This window comes from Echiichthys vipera, assembly GCF_963691815.1.
Source record: "Echiichthys vipera genome assembly, chromosome: 22".
NCBI lineage: Eukaryota > Metazoa > Chordata > Actinopteri > Perciformes > Trachinidae > Echiichthys > Echiichthys vipera.
Genome location: NC_139847.1, coordinates 8,611,648 through 8,625,059, shown reverse-complemented (window position 1 = coordinate 8,625,059; position 13,412 = coordinate 8,611,648). Strand labels below are relative to the sequence as shown.

The 13,412-nt window shown below is 43.8% G+C and overlaps 1 protein-coding gene across 1 annotated transcript in view; it reads right to left on the bottom strand.

Moving 5' to 3' along the window:
* Window positions 1-13,412, bottom strand: part of pcdh7b (protocadherin 7b) — a gene marked incomplete at its 5' end in the record, with an annotated part of 114,869 nt that overhangs the window by 47,387 nt on the left and 54,070 nt on the right. The window contains one exon of the mRNA XM_083936668.1: window positions 11,857-12,076. Within this exon, the coding sequence (XP_083792794.1) occupies window positions 11,857-12,076 (220 nt within the window). The remainder of the gene's footprint in view (window positions 1-11,856; window positions 12,077-13,412) is intronic.

Below are 13,412 nucleotides of genomic sequence, written 5' to 3'. Positions count from 1 at the left end.
ATTGTTCAGCACTTTCATCTATTTTTATAAGGCGAAGAAGCGGAGGGGGGAGAGAGAGAGAGAGAGGGAGAGGCTGGAGGGGAGTAAAAATAAGTTCTGGTGGGCTGCGGTAGTCTTGTACCGCTGAGAGTATGATGCATATCCTCTTGGATCCATACGCATGTGAAAGGCATGTGCATACACACCCATCTTTACTGGAAATGCTTGCTTGACTTCACACTTATTTGCTTCATTTTCACTCAGTGTTGAACATTTTCTGTAAAACGCTTGGTGAAGGTATATCTTCACTTCAACCCCCTATATTATTTATAAGCAGTTTCTAAACACTTAAATGACTTATAATAAATGATAACGCATTTGTAAATGTTTATTAATGCATTTGTCAACAACTATATATATCCTATGAAGCCTCTGAAACGGGGGTAATGATAAATGACCGATAAGTAAGAGATACGTAGGTAACTGTTGGGAATTAGAGCCTCCACTATAATGCGCAATAAGGACCCACTCGCTCTACATTACCCCGCTTATTCCTAATCACTAAAGATATCAATAATTTGCAATAATATGCATTTAAAGGTCCCATATTATAAGTAAGATTGCTATGATTTTTTTTTATTATTATAAAGCAGATCGAGATGCTGTATATATACTGTGAAAGTGTAAAAATGTTCAATCAACAGAGAAATGCACACAGGCCGTATCCAGGAAATGTGCTTTAAACGAGTGGTCGGGACTGTACGGTTGTGATGTCATAACTCCACGATGCATAGGTAGAAAGTGCTGCTACAGTGACATTCTCTGACTTCAGTGGAGAGAACCCAGAAGCTGGACATGCAAAGATGCTGACCAATCAGAGCAAACTGTTTTTTTCAGGAGGGGGGTCTTAAAGAGACAGGCGCTAAAACGGAGCGTTTCAGACAGAGGGTGAATACAGGAATATTCATATGTTCCAGTCATAGTAGAAACCCAAAACCCATGTATGAACCTAAAGATTAGCATAATATGGGAAATAGAGTGATATGAGGACAGTGACTTTGACATTTTGAGGGCAGACAGTATGTCTTAGGCTAATGTACCCCCAACCTACCCTCTGCAACACACTAAGGGCATCTCCTTAGACTGAGGCACACTAACTGATTATCATTAGCTCTCCACATAATGCCTGCAGCAAGCGAACATTTGTTTGCCTGTGTTTTGACAGTTTCACAGCATTTAGCTGTGTCTCTGAATCATCATGCCACTCCGATTAAAGACGAACATGATGTCAAATTCCTAAATAATACAATCTAATTGGTTTCAATTAGCTGTAGCAGCCAACGCTGCTGGCAGTGTTAGGAGTTTCCTGACAAAATCCCTTCCCAGAAGGAATGCCAGTTTACAACCATGCCTGCTGGAGATGCAACACAGCAAGCTGTTCTGTAAATAGGCACATGTGGGTGAACCCAGATGGGGTGACAAAAGAAACCTCCAAAATAAAAAGTTTTTAGATTTTTTTTATTTTTTTTAACTAGTTCCAACCTGTGTTGCAAAAAGTTGCAGGCAGTCGAAAAGCAAAATGTGTAGTATCAGAATTGTCAAAGGTTAAGCTGCTGGCGGGCCGGATGCCGCACATACATAATGTGTAAGATAAACATTTGTCAGCTTGTGCACAAACACAGCCAGAAAAATGTACACAATTTGCAATTCCTATAAAGGTCAAAAAGAGTGTCACTGCTTATATTCAAACCGGAGTGCGCGCACACACACACACACAGATTCGCATGGATATCTCTCTCCAACTTTGGAAAAACCTCACTCAAAGAAAAGACATTTATGCATATTGGCTGTGCGCAGGTTCCATCTGGTTCCAGTTGCTTCAGTTGGGTTTGGCAAAACACATTCACCTTTTGTGTTTTCTCGGAAAGTTCTGTAATCGCATAAATGTGACGATGTGTTTCATAATCAGCGCAGCATTCCTTGTGTGCAAAATTAAATTACCAGCAAGATTTTTTCAGATGTGTGGAAAGAATGTGTTGGGCAGGAGAAAAGGTTGCTGCAGAGTAATTATGCATGGATTTGTGTATGTGCCTTAACTGAGAGGTATGAGGGAAGGGGGGAGTGAGAGACAGTGTTTGCACATAAAGAACAGTATATTTGGCGAATGCATGAATGAATGCATGAGCGACCACAGCTTGGTGTCGGCCTACAGAATGTGCGAACACCTGAATGTGTTTTTTTCTGATTTCTGTTTGTTTGCGCTTTCGAAGTGAGAAAAAAAACAAAAAAAAGAAGATTCATTCTTTCTCAGTGTTCCTCTCAGATATCCTTGTGGTGTGAAGTTGGCGTGCCGCGACATATGTGCATACATATGTATAGTTGTTACGTGCGGTGGTCTTCTTTGAAATCTCAGCCCACGTTCAAGGATCAAAAAATATACCAAAAAAAAAGAAACACTTGCAGGCAGCGAGTAAGATTATTGGCATCCCTCGCAGCTAGCCCCCAGCCCGTGCTATAGACCTCACACTGGGAAAGACATGGCACCCACTGTGTCCCAGTGCTGCACACCTGATGTTCGTTCTGTACAACCTGTTCACCTCCTCTCTACAAACATGAACAGAATCCTAACTGGTTATTGTGACAAAAAGGAAGGGAGGTTAGAAAGAGGAGAAGGACCAGAAGGAGGAGGGATAGGGGAAGATCCGGGGAGGCAGGAGGGAGGAGGGAAAACAAGCAGAAGACAGAGTGCCTGGGCGGAAAAGGGGGGTATGAAAGGAAGGAAAGGGGCTTTGGCTGCGTGCCTTGGAGTTGTTTAATTGTCTTCATTGAAGACCACCCCACCGAACGCTACACCTGACACACATACCCTAGCCAAGGAGTGAGGATATTGTGTGAGAAGATGGGGGGGCTGGGTGTATTCCAAATTAACAGCTGTCAGAGAAAATGATTTTATTTGGAGCACAACAAATGCCCGTGCCATTTGGAGACCAACCAAATTGCAAGTCACCGCTTCGTTGCACCTAAAAAGGCACAAAATGCACTGTAGGCCCTCATTGAAATTACAGTCGTGTTGCTGCAGTGCCATGAAAAACCCCCCCAACATTCTGCCCTCTTTCTCTTGCAAGTACTGGCTTTATCAACCGTGCGCCCGGGATCGCAAAAGACAATGCAAAAATAATCTTTGACGCGCGTATTCCCTCAGAAACAACATGGCCGCCTTGATCGAGTGGGGCTTTTATTGCAAGCACTTGACAATAACACCTTTAAAAATACATTCACAGCCTTTTTTGTGGCTCAGATTCTGTACATGAACAGTTGATATAAAGTGGCTGCACTCTCTTTCTCTTTCAAACCAAATGGCCAACATGGCTGTGCGAGGCTTGCCCGTGTATCAGTGTTTGTAAGCCAGCTGAATGGCTTTTTTAATCTCTGTCAGGAGTGGGTGTCAGCCCGCCTCTAGCTACACAAAACACCACAGCAACAATTCCATTATCCACAAACGGACCTCCAAAGTGTGTGTGTGTGTGTGTGTGTGTGTGTGTGTGTGTGTGTGTGTGTGTGTGTGTGTGTGTGTGTGTGTGTGTGTCTGTGTGTGTGTGTGTGTGTGTGTGTGTGTGTGTGTGTGTGTGTGTGTGTGTGTGTGTGTGTGTGTGTGTGTGTGTGTGTGTGTGTGTGTGTGTGTGTGTGCATACACCACAAACATACATCAGTTCTTGTTTATTTTTGGCAGTCTCCTCTGTAGCTTACATTGCAGAGTGTACTTTATTCTTTAACTTATCCCCTGTCCTCCTTCTGTAGGGGAGAGCAGGGTCGGTTAGGACAGTGGGGGCATTTGGGACGGTGCCCTTTTAGGGGAAAGCAACTACGCCTATGCCAATCAACATGCTAAAGCTCAACTGCTGACGACGCCTCACATGTTATTGACCGTTTTGAATTCTACAGCGTATAAATATATTTTGGGCTCTTTTGGGATTTTTCTTCTACCATAATGTTTTTAGTTATGCCACATGCAAAAATAGATATTATTTTCTGACCTATACCAGTTGATGCGAATGTTAGCTGTCTGAATTTTGACTGTGAAGTCACTGAGAGTGTTAACTCAAGCAACTCAGAAATTAAATCTCAGTAATTTATAAAAATATGTAATTTACCGTTGTTTTCTTTCTCCCAAAGAAATGTGTGAACTAGTGACATTGTAAATATAAGGCTTTTTTTTCTATTTTTTTTTTTTTTTGTTGCCTTGAACAAGTCCGGAGCAAGATGTCCGGCGGAATGTGAGGGAAAAGGCAGTCCTTTCACATTGGGGTTTGGCTCTGAAAAGCTCGATACGTTGTAAGCAGGCACCTGTATCTGTTTAGGTAACAAATCACTTTTATTACTGTTCAAGTAGTCTGTCCACAAAAGTGGCCCACCCGACCCCTATCCTGGGAGTCAGCTCTTTCAAATGTGTCCCCGAGATGTTTGCCTCCATCCAAATAAAACGGTGAAGAAACATTTAAAGAAAAGAAAAAAAAATACCGTAAGAAATTATTTATACTGTAGTTGAGTGATTCCAAACCCTTTGGGCTTGTTTTTGGAGGTCAAAATAGTAATTCACAAGAGAGAAAAATCTAAAAAGAAGCAATGTGTTGTAGAAGTTGATTTCTTTTTCAGCTGTTCTATCCCGTTAATCATCTTGCGACCCCTCAGATTTAGCTTGTGGCCTATTGGGAAGAGGGTCAGGAACCTACCCAGGGCTCTAGATAATCCACAGATCAAACAGATTTCTTAGGGACTATTTCTTCAGTATAAAGTAGCTACAATGAGAACTGTCCACAGTGAGGTATGTTGAGTCTGGAATGAGATGCTGATATATCTTTTTCAGTGCTTTTTGCCTGGGCATGCATGGCTAGATTCCACTAAGGTAAATCAGAAAATGTCGTTGTTTTTCGCAATTCGAGCGAAACGATCCTTTACGCATACATAAGCTTTCTGCATATATCCCTCTGCTCTCTCTGCTTCATGTAAAGGTATTTCTTCAAGCCTAATTCTGACCGTGTGGTGTTCCAGGAGTTAAGACTGCACAGGGCGGGCTTTACAGTCCATGTGTGCCCATGTGGAGAGACTGTGGATGTGACACTTGGGTATGATTTGAATACCTGTCTGCTCTGGCTGAGCAGTGATCAATCATCTCTCTGTCAAGCGCCACTCCCCGCTGGCAACTTCTCCACGCATGTAGCCCCATCTCTCACTTTTTCCCTTCTGTTTCTCATTCTCTCTGCCTCTCTTTTTATTATTAATTTTCTCCCTATCTCCTGGTCTCTTTCCAACCTCCCATCCCTTCGATTCATTCCTGGGCTCCTGTGAAATGTGTTACTCATTTACTCTGTCTCGCAACACTTTCCCTCAGTGCTTTCTCTCACATCATCTCACCAGGTCCTCCTGTTCTTTGTATCTCCCTTGCCTGAGGATATCACAAAAAGAAAATAAAGGGTGTGGGGTATGGGACAGATGGAAATGAATGAGAGACAGAGAACTGCAGGCACACACTCACTTTTTATGTGTAACTCATTATTATTTCTTTGTACTGTTTTTTAAGTTGTGCACACATGGGCTGTGACCTTGGGGAGGGCGATGGGAGGGGGGCATGTAACGTGCTGATTGATATCACAAGTGCCTTCCTGATTTTTAACGATACTCTTGCTTGCCGCCGGGTGGTGATGGGCACGCAGCACAAGCACACACATACACAAACAGATACTCCCATACCTCCACCAAGTTGGGGAAATCAGACCTAAGACCAGTGCTGCTGCCGCTCCGCTCCTGAAATATGAATGGTTTTAATTAAACAAACTCGCTTTGCCATCTGGCCCTACAATCGGGCTTGCCTAATGAACACAGTAACACAGTTACACACACACACACATACACACTCACAGACACACACACACGCACACACATTATTAACCAGGCTAAGCAGCTATTCCAACGGGCATAGCTTCGGAAATAGAGAGAAACTACAAAAATGAAGTGATCTGGTGAGGTGCTTCACAGAGCTGGAAAATGATGCAGTGCCTCATTGTGCTGAATGAGGTGTGTGTGTGTGTGTGTGTGTGTGTGTGTGTGTGTGTGTGTGTGTGTGTGTGTGTGTGTGTGTGTGTGTGTGTGTGTGTGTGTGTGTGTGTGTGTGTGTGTGTGTGTGTGTGTGTGTGTGTGTGTGTGTGTGTGTGTGTGCGGTGTGTGTGTCTGTCTGTCTGTGTGTGTGTGTGTGTGTGTGTGTTTGTGTGTGGCTAAAGCTTGTTTCTCTGTGTAAAATTGGGCACTTCAGTCCGTCTGTTTTGTGTATGTTAGCAAAGGCTCTGACAGTGTACTGGCAGACTACCTTGCTGACTGCTGTGATGTGCCACCGATGTGTGTGTTCTATCGGGCCAGCTAGCCAACACTAAATGATGTTTGTAATCCAGCGGTGGTACCCCAAGATTTCTCAGCAGGTGAGACAGAGAGAGATAGAGTCTGGTGTGTGTGTGTGTGTGTGTGTGTGTGTGTGTGTGTGTGTGTGTGTGTGTGTGTGTGTGTGTGTGTGTGTGTGTGTGTGTGTGTGTGTGTGTGTGTGTGTGTGTGTGTGTGTGTGTGTGTGTGTGTGTGTGTGTGTGTGTGTGCGTGTGCTTGTGTGCGTGTGTGTGTGTGTGTGTGTGTGTGTGTGCTGGGGGTGGTTGTCCCGCAGCCAAAGCACAGAAACGTGGGAGGCCTGCTAACGTTAGGAAAAGCCCAGTCTGCTCTGATTGGTCAGTGTTTCTGGGTCTTCTGCATCTGTGCTCTTGGCACCGTCATTGCAGCCGGGGGAATGACTCTAACAGCATTGTAGTGGCACTTTCTACATACATATGTACACACACACACACACACACACATACACACACACACGTGTATGTATATATAAATAGTATAGTTGTGACATCACTCTGTACATAAGTCTGTGTGAGCATTTTGTGAAAAAATAAAGTAAAATCTCTCAGTTTACAATATAAGGTCTTAAAAACTCTTCTGCACAGCAATGTTGCATTTACTTGTGGGTGAACACTGTACAAGGAGGTGAAGCTAAAGTAAAAGGTGAAAATATATATATATATATATATATATAATATTAAAAAAAAGCCAGGATATAATAATTCAGGCTGTGGATCAAATACAAGAAATCCTTTGGCAGCGTGACCCAAGCCCAGCACACAGTATAGCTGCACTGATGTACTGAACGATGATATTACATCTTCAGCGCCGGGAGCTATTCACATTCTCACAGAGGTTTCATAGGAAAACACTTTGCACACACCTCAGACACCTCAATCATGATGAAAGTGCAATGTGGAAGCATGTTATTTTGAGGTATACTTGAAATAACATGGAAAAAATTGAAAAATCCACTGCACCCACCTTTCCACCCCCACCCCCCTTGGCAATGTGTAGATCAATAATAGAGCACGAGTCTTTGACCCACCGATAACACTGTACATCAGGAAGGGCTCTTTGACATCCATAACGGCCTAATCGGGTGTTTGACTCCAAACACTCAGCGTTTATGAATATCTGATGAGCACCGGGGTACGCTTATGAATAAGTGAGGGGCCCAGCTGTGCATCAAAAGATCAAGACTTCAGGAATTGTACCAAGTGCCATAGCAGCTGAGCAATATCTCGAGCTATGCACTGCCCAAGATTTACGGTTGAATTGATGTTTTTCTTGCTCCAAAGACTACAAATTGATTGGTTTGTTCACCTTTTCACTGAACTAATTCCACAACCGTCTGTAAAGATACAGCAGTATTCTCATAGGTCCCTGCCATGCCGCTTTTGACTGTCTCTCACTCTGACTAAAACAACATCTATGAAGACACTACAGAGGAGTCTCGTGTGGTAGTTTGGATAGTGTGGATTGGGTCAAGAATGTGTTCATATTCCCGCGATGACCCCGGCCATCTGTGTTTTGAGACGTTTTTTCCGAAGAATCTGTCTTGGATGGAAAGATTGTTTTTGTCTTTCTTTTTATTGTCTGATTTGACACTCCCCACGGAAAGAAGTCAACCAATAGAAAATAAAAAAGTTTGAAAGCTGACCTTGACGAAGGAGAAGAGGAAAAGAAAATGAAACAACAAAAAAAACAGTCCCTCGGCACATCTGTGCGTGGTGGAAAGAAAGGATGAATGAAGAGTGAAAAACAGACTGTGTTTGTGTGTGTTGTCTTCAAGTGTGTTTGTCCAGGCCCGTGTTAGTACGGTTGCCTGCGTATGTGTGTGTGCCGGGTGTGCGTGCATTCATGTGTGTGAGACAGACGAGCAGCTGCAGTGGAGGATGGTCGTTCCGGCACATTGTACGAACATCGATCGAAAAAATGAGCGAGTTAAAGTTGGAGAAGGCACGGAATGAAAGAGGGACACCAGCCTTTGTCTGCATTTCTCCCTGACACAAAGCAACTACAATCAAACATGATGAGTAACACTGCGGGTAGGGAAACAAAAATCAAATCCTCAGATTTAGTTTGTAAACTGATGCTCTGGCGCCAAGGTCAAGGTTTTTTTTTATAGCCTTGAACTGACTTCAATTGTTTTCATCTACCTCACAGGCACGCACGCACGCAGACACACACACACACACACACACACACACACACAGACACACACCTTATGGTCTTCCACAGGACAACTGCGATTTGCCGTCGCATTACGCGTGTAAATCCCTGCAATAACCTGTCGCTAATGATGCCCATGCCAACACTGAGCGCTACGACAAGCCATCTGCTAACTTTTGTTCTCCCTCTTTCCTCATAACTCCCTCGTTTTCTAAAAGAGCTCAGGTTTAATTTAAAGCAGTGCTGATGGTGTGTGTGTGTGTGTGTGTGTGTGTGTGTGTGTGTGTGTGTGTGTGTGTGTGTGTGTGTGCGTGTGTTTTTGTGTGTGTGTGTGTGTGTGTGTGTGTGTGTGTGTGTGTGTGTGTGTGTGTGTGTGTGTGTGTGTGTGTGTGTGTGTGTGTGTGTGTGTGTGTGTGTGTGTGTGTGTGTGTGTGTGTGTGTGTGTGTGTGTGTGTTTGTGTGTGTGCGTGCGTGCGTGTGTGCGTGTGTCCGTGTGTGCTCTGGCTACAACACAAGGGGGAGTGCTAATGACTGTAGTTAGCATCCCTGAAGAGGCAGAAGCACTTTGCCAATATTTGCCCTAACCTTAGATGATTGCATTTACTTTACACTTCGGTATTTAGCTGATGCCAGTATCCACAATGACCTGGCATAAGTAAGCAGCAGGGGGCTCAGCGTCTTCCACAAGGACTCTTTAACAGGAAGGATAGTTGCTTTGTTTTTTTCTTCTTGGGATTGAACTTTAGGGCCATGTTCAATCACAGTCTCTCACACCACAAGGTCACCGTGCTGCCCTACCTAACTCAGAATTACATCTCCTCATGGTTGCAGAGTTACAAACTGAGAGCTCAGGGTTGTGTGTAGGTGCTGCAAGATATCCAAAAGGTTTGCTTTTGAGATTGAAAACAATGTGTTGAATTAAACAGGCCAGCATTCACGTGCACTCGCACGTACAGATGCCTATGCATCTGCAAAAAAAAGAAAAAAAAAAACTTGAACGCAGCGGTTCAGCTGATCTTTCTAAAGATAGTGAGCAGAAGCAATGCGCTTTGACCTAAACTGTTCTAAAGCTCCAGTGTATTTTGCAAAAGTGGCCTCTGAAACCATGGAAGATCATATGTGCACTGAGCTGAAACCATAGACTGTGTAAAAAATGGACGTAGCCTCTCCGTTGAGGTCCGTTCTCTCAACTTGATCCAATCGTCCTCGCCTATGGGAGTCGCCATCTTGTTGGACTGTAACTCCGCCTCATTTCCTCTTACCAAAAAAGAGCATTGATGTGACGTTCGGGGGGAGGGAGATACGTCCATCTGGCTGACGTACACCTCTGAGGTGAAGTGAGGGCCAGAGGCCAGCTGTCACTCAAGAGGCAGCGCCCCTAATTATTCATAAACTTTAACCTCCAATAAAAGAAAAACTAGACTGGTATAAAAAAAAAATGTACCCCCCTCAGTGTTGTCATGGATATGACCTAAACATACAGACCATAATGTTTTCGGTATCAGGCTTTAAATAGGTTTAACTAAGCTGTGTGTGCAATTTTTGGCACTTCCTTATTGGATAAACCAGGAAATCGCTGTGGTGGGAGCTTGGTTGAAACAAAATTTTTATCAGGGATTAAATTACCACATATTTTAGGTCAATATGTTATTTGTAAAACATTTGACATTGGCAGGTATTCTATGATTCATTGGCTCATTTTTGGTGTTCAACATTCAGTTTAGTTTCACTATTTATACCGGGTTTTTTTTAATGTTCTCAAGGTGGATTTCATTGACAGGCTGATCACGATTTCATCTAACTGGGTTTCTGCTATCAACGGTCCCTGTCCTATTACTTTAAGCGGAGACCAAACTCAAATGAGTCTTTTTTAATTGAGTCTAATTCGGCCAGTAAATGGGTGCCTATTGTGTGAAAAAAAAGACTTTAAGTATCCACAAGGTAGCCATATCAGCTCACATTAAAGTGGTTCAAATCCCTTTTAATCTGCATTAAGGACCAAATTTGGCCCAAAAAGTGGGCACCTGTGTAATAGCCTGTTCTTGTGCACATCTGTCTGCTTTGCCTAACTTTCTGTCTGCTCTCCAGGGTCAGTGTAAACCCATAACTAGACATTGTACCATGTCCTTAGGGATGTCCATGCGGCCCTCACCTTGCATATACAGTGGAATGTTATATCAACTCTGCTGATCTGAAAAATAAGTTAAGAAATCATCTCCAAAACAACTCCTTTAAAAAAAAGAGAGGATTTGAATCTTTAAGCCATTTGAATATCCTTATCCTAAGCTGCAGTGGGGAAGCCTGCACTTAGGCTTAGCACTCTCAAGACAGCTCGTCCTTGTTAAGCATCGCCTCAGACTACTAGACTATGAATGGGACCATTACCCCCATCTCACACTGCACACCCAGATACACACACTCACACATATTTTGGTCTTGGTAGGAAACTAGCTCAGGCTAGCTTTTAGAAGATCCTGCAAGGGAAGGTGCAGTACTGTACACAGGGACCGTCTTTACAATCGGCTCTTTTTCCACTGCTCCCACCCACTCTCTCTACTGTCTTTTTACATTCCAACCTACAGAACATCATCTCTATTTCCCAATTGTAGGAAAATAAACTCCTTCTTACAGGCTTCTAGCCAAAGACACATTAGAAATTGGTGCAGCGGCTATTTGTATAGCTTCTTAACCATTCAAGTTGGGTATCAACCCCCATTGTTACTCCTCCTTCACTTCATCTCAAAAATACATAGAGATCTTCTACAGAATCGATCCTCAGTCAAGTTGAAACCGAGAAGACGAATGAAATTAAACAGGAATTGTAAAGAAAAGAGAGAGAACTTAAAGGGAGAAAGGCGGCCTGAAAGGTGTTGATCTTAAAGAATATGTCTGCTACATATATTCCCTTGTGTAGCGCCTTTGATCAAATAAGCCTGCTGCTTCTAAAACAGAACCATAGGTTTCATAATAAATCCAATGCCTCGTCTTCATATTAAGTATGTTTGTGGAAGGGCTTAAGCTTCAATAAAAGTTGCAACTGCTTCTACATTACAGCCTCAACACCACATCACACCCGATTCACTAAGCAAAGTTTTCCAGCCAAAACCATCCACAGAAAAGTCTACTGTACTCTACTCTACTATAACAAATATTTAAAAAAGGACAGAACCTCTTGTGTTTTTGTATGTTTCTGAGACTGTATACCACCAGGTGTGATACTGTACGTGAATGCTCTATGTGCATGTGTGTTTCCTGTATCTTAACGCTTGCCCCTACCATTTTCCATGTGCTCTGCCTCACCGACACTGCCATCCGGCGTTGTCCTCTCGTAGCTGTCCTCGGGCAGGGGAAGGGCGCCCAGCCGGGGGCCGGACGAACTCTTGCTGCTCGGCGTCTCCGACTCGTCCAGGCCGCTGTCGTAGCAGCTCTGCAGCGATCCCTGCTGGTGAGGATCCTGGGGCTGGCTCACCACCGAGAAGGTCACTCGGCGAAACGGCTACAAGAGAAACCAAACGGCCGGGGGTCACTATAAAAGGGACTGTTTTTACTTTTTTTTGTTTTGTTTGACGACAGCTAGGGACTTGGATCCTCTGGGTTTTGGAAAGGGATTCTGGATCAGGATGGTAGAGAACTTAGGAAAAAGGGGGCAAGGGTAAGGAGACTGGGGACTGCCCATTGTTCCGACAGCTGAAGCCCCAATAGACAGAAAATCCATTTTTCCAACAGATGGTTATCCCGAAAACAAATGTGCATTGCTCAAAAGGGCCATTTCTCCATACCTATGCTACACACTCCCAAACAGAAGCACATGGCTAATTATTATGCAGAATAACGTTATTGGAGCTCCCTATATTGCAAAGGCATGACCCGCCCTTCTCTGCCTCTGATCAGTTGGTACTTCTTTCCTTCATTGGGTGGGTTGGATTGGTTTCGGCATGAGGAGTGAGCTTGGTTAAGGATAGGCCAATCAGATGACATCATTCTGCATAATAATTAGCCATGTGTTTCTGTTCATCCATCAGAGAAACAGCCCTTTGCAGCAATGCACGTTTGTTTTGGGGGATTACGGGGTTGTCTGACAAATGACTATGCTTTAATTAAAGGAATCAGTAGGAGTTGTAGAGGAGTGCTAGCTAGCTTTTAAGGGCACAACTATTAGAGCTAACATAAATCACCAAGATAGCTGTGATGTTACTTTCCTAGCACCAAAAATAGGATACAAAACCTCCTCTGCTCTATCACAATAGCCATGAAAGACTTTTTATCACCACAAACAAGGTCACGCCTTTCTCTCACCCTAAAAACTATCAATAGGAAGACATTGTAACAAGGACACGGGGGAGACTGTACAAAGGGAGCCTTTCACAAGCTCACTTGAAGCTCGGGGGACCAAGAAGACATGGCAGCTGGCTAAACCTGTGTGTTAAATACAGCTAAGTAGGCAAGAATGCACCGGCCCCATTCTCTTGTTTATTTGCCCAATGAAAAAGGACAAGGTGAACAAGCGTCCAGCTCTGCGGGAAGTCTGATTTGACTCCGCAGAGCAAAAAGCACAAGAGACAGGAGTCCAAACAAACAAGGACCTGATTGCACGCATGTATGCGCACACGCCCAAAAGCTTTTCCTAGACGTGGCGTGGGTTCACACTGTCAATAAGTGTAGCCTGCTCTAACACATTATTGAGCAGTGTCCTGAGTTAAGCAGTAACACAGCATGTCATTAAAGGGTGGCCTCTTGCTCACTGTCACAGTCCGTTTCCATTCCTCCCCTCTACATCTCTCAATCCCTGTTCGAGCATTGTACAAAGGTAATGGCAGAGAGGTGGGGGGATG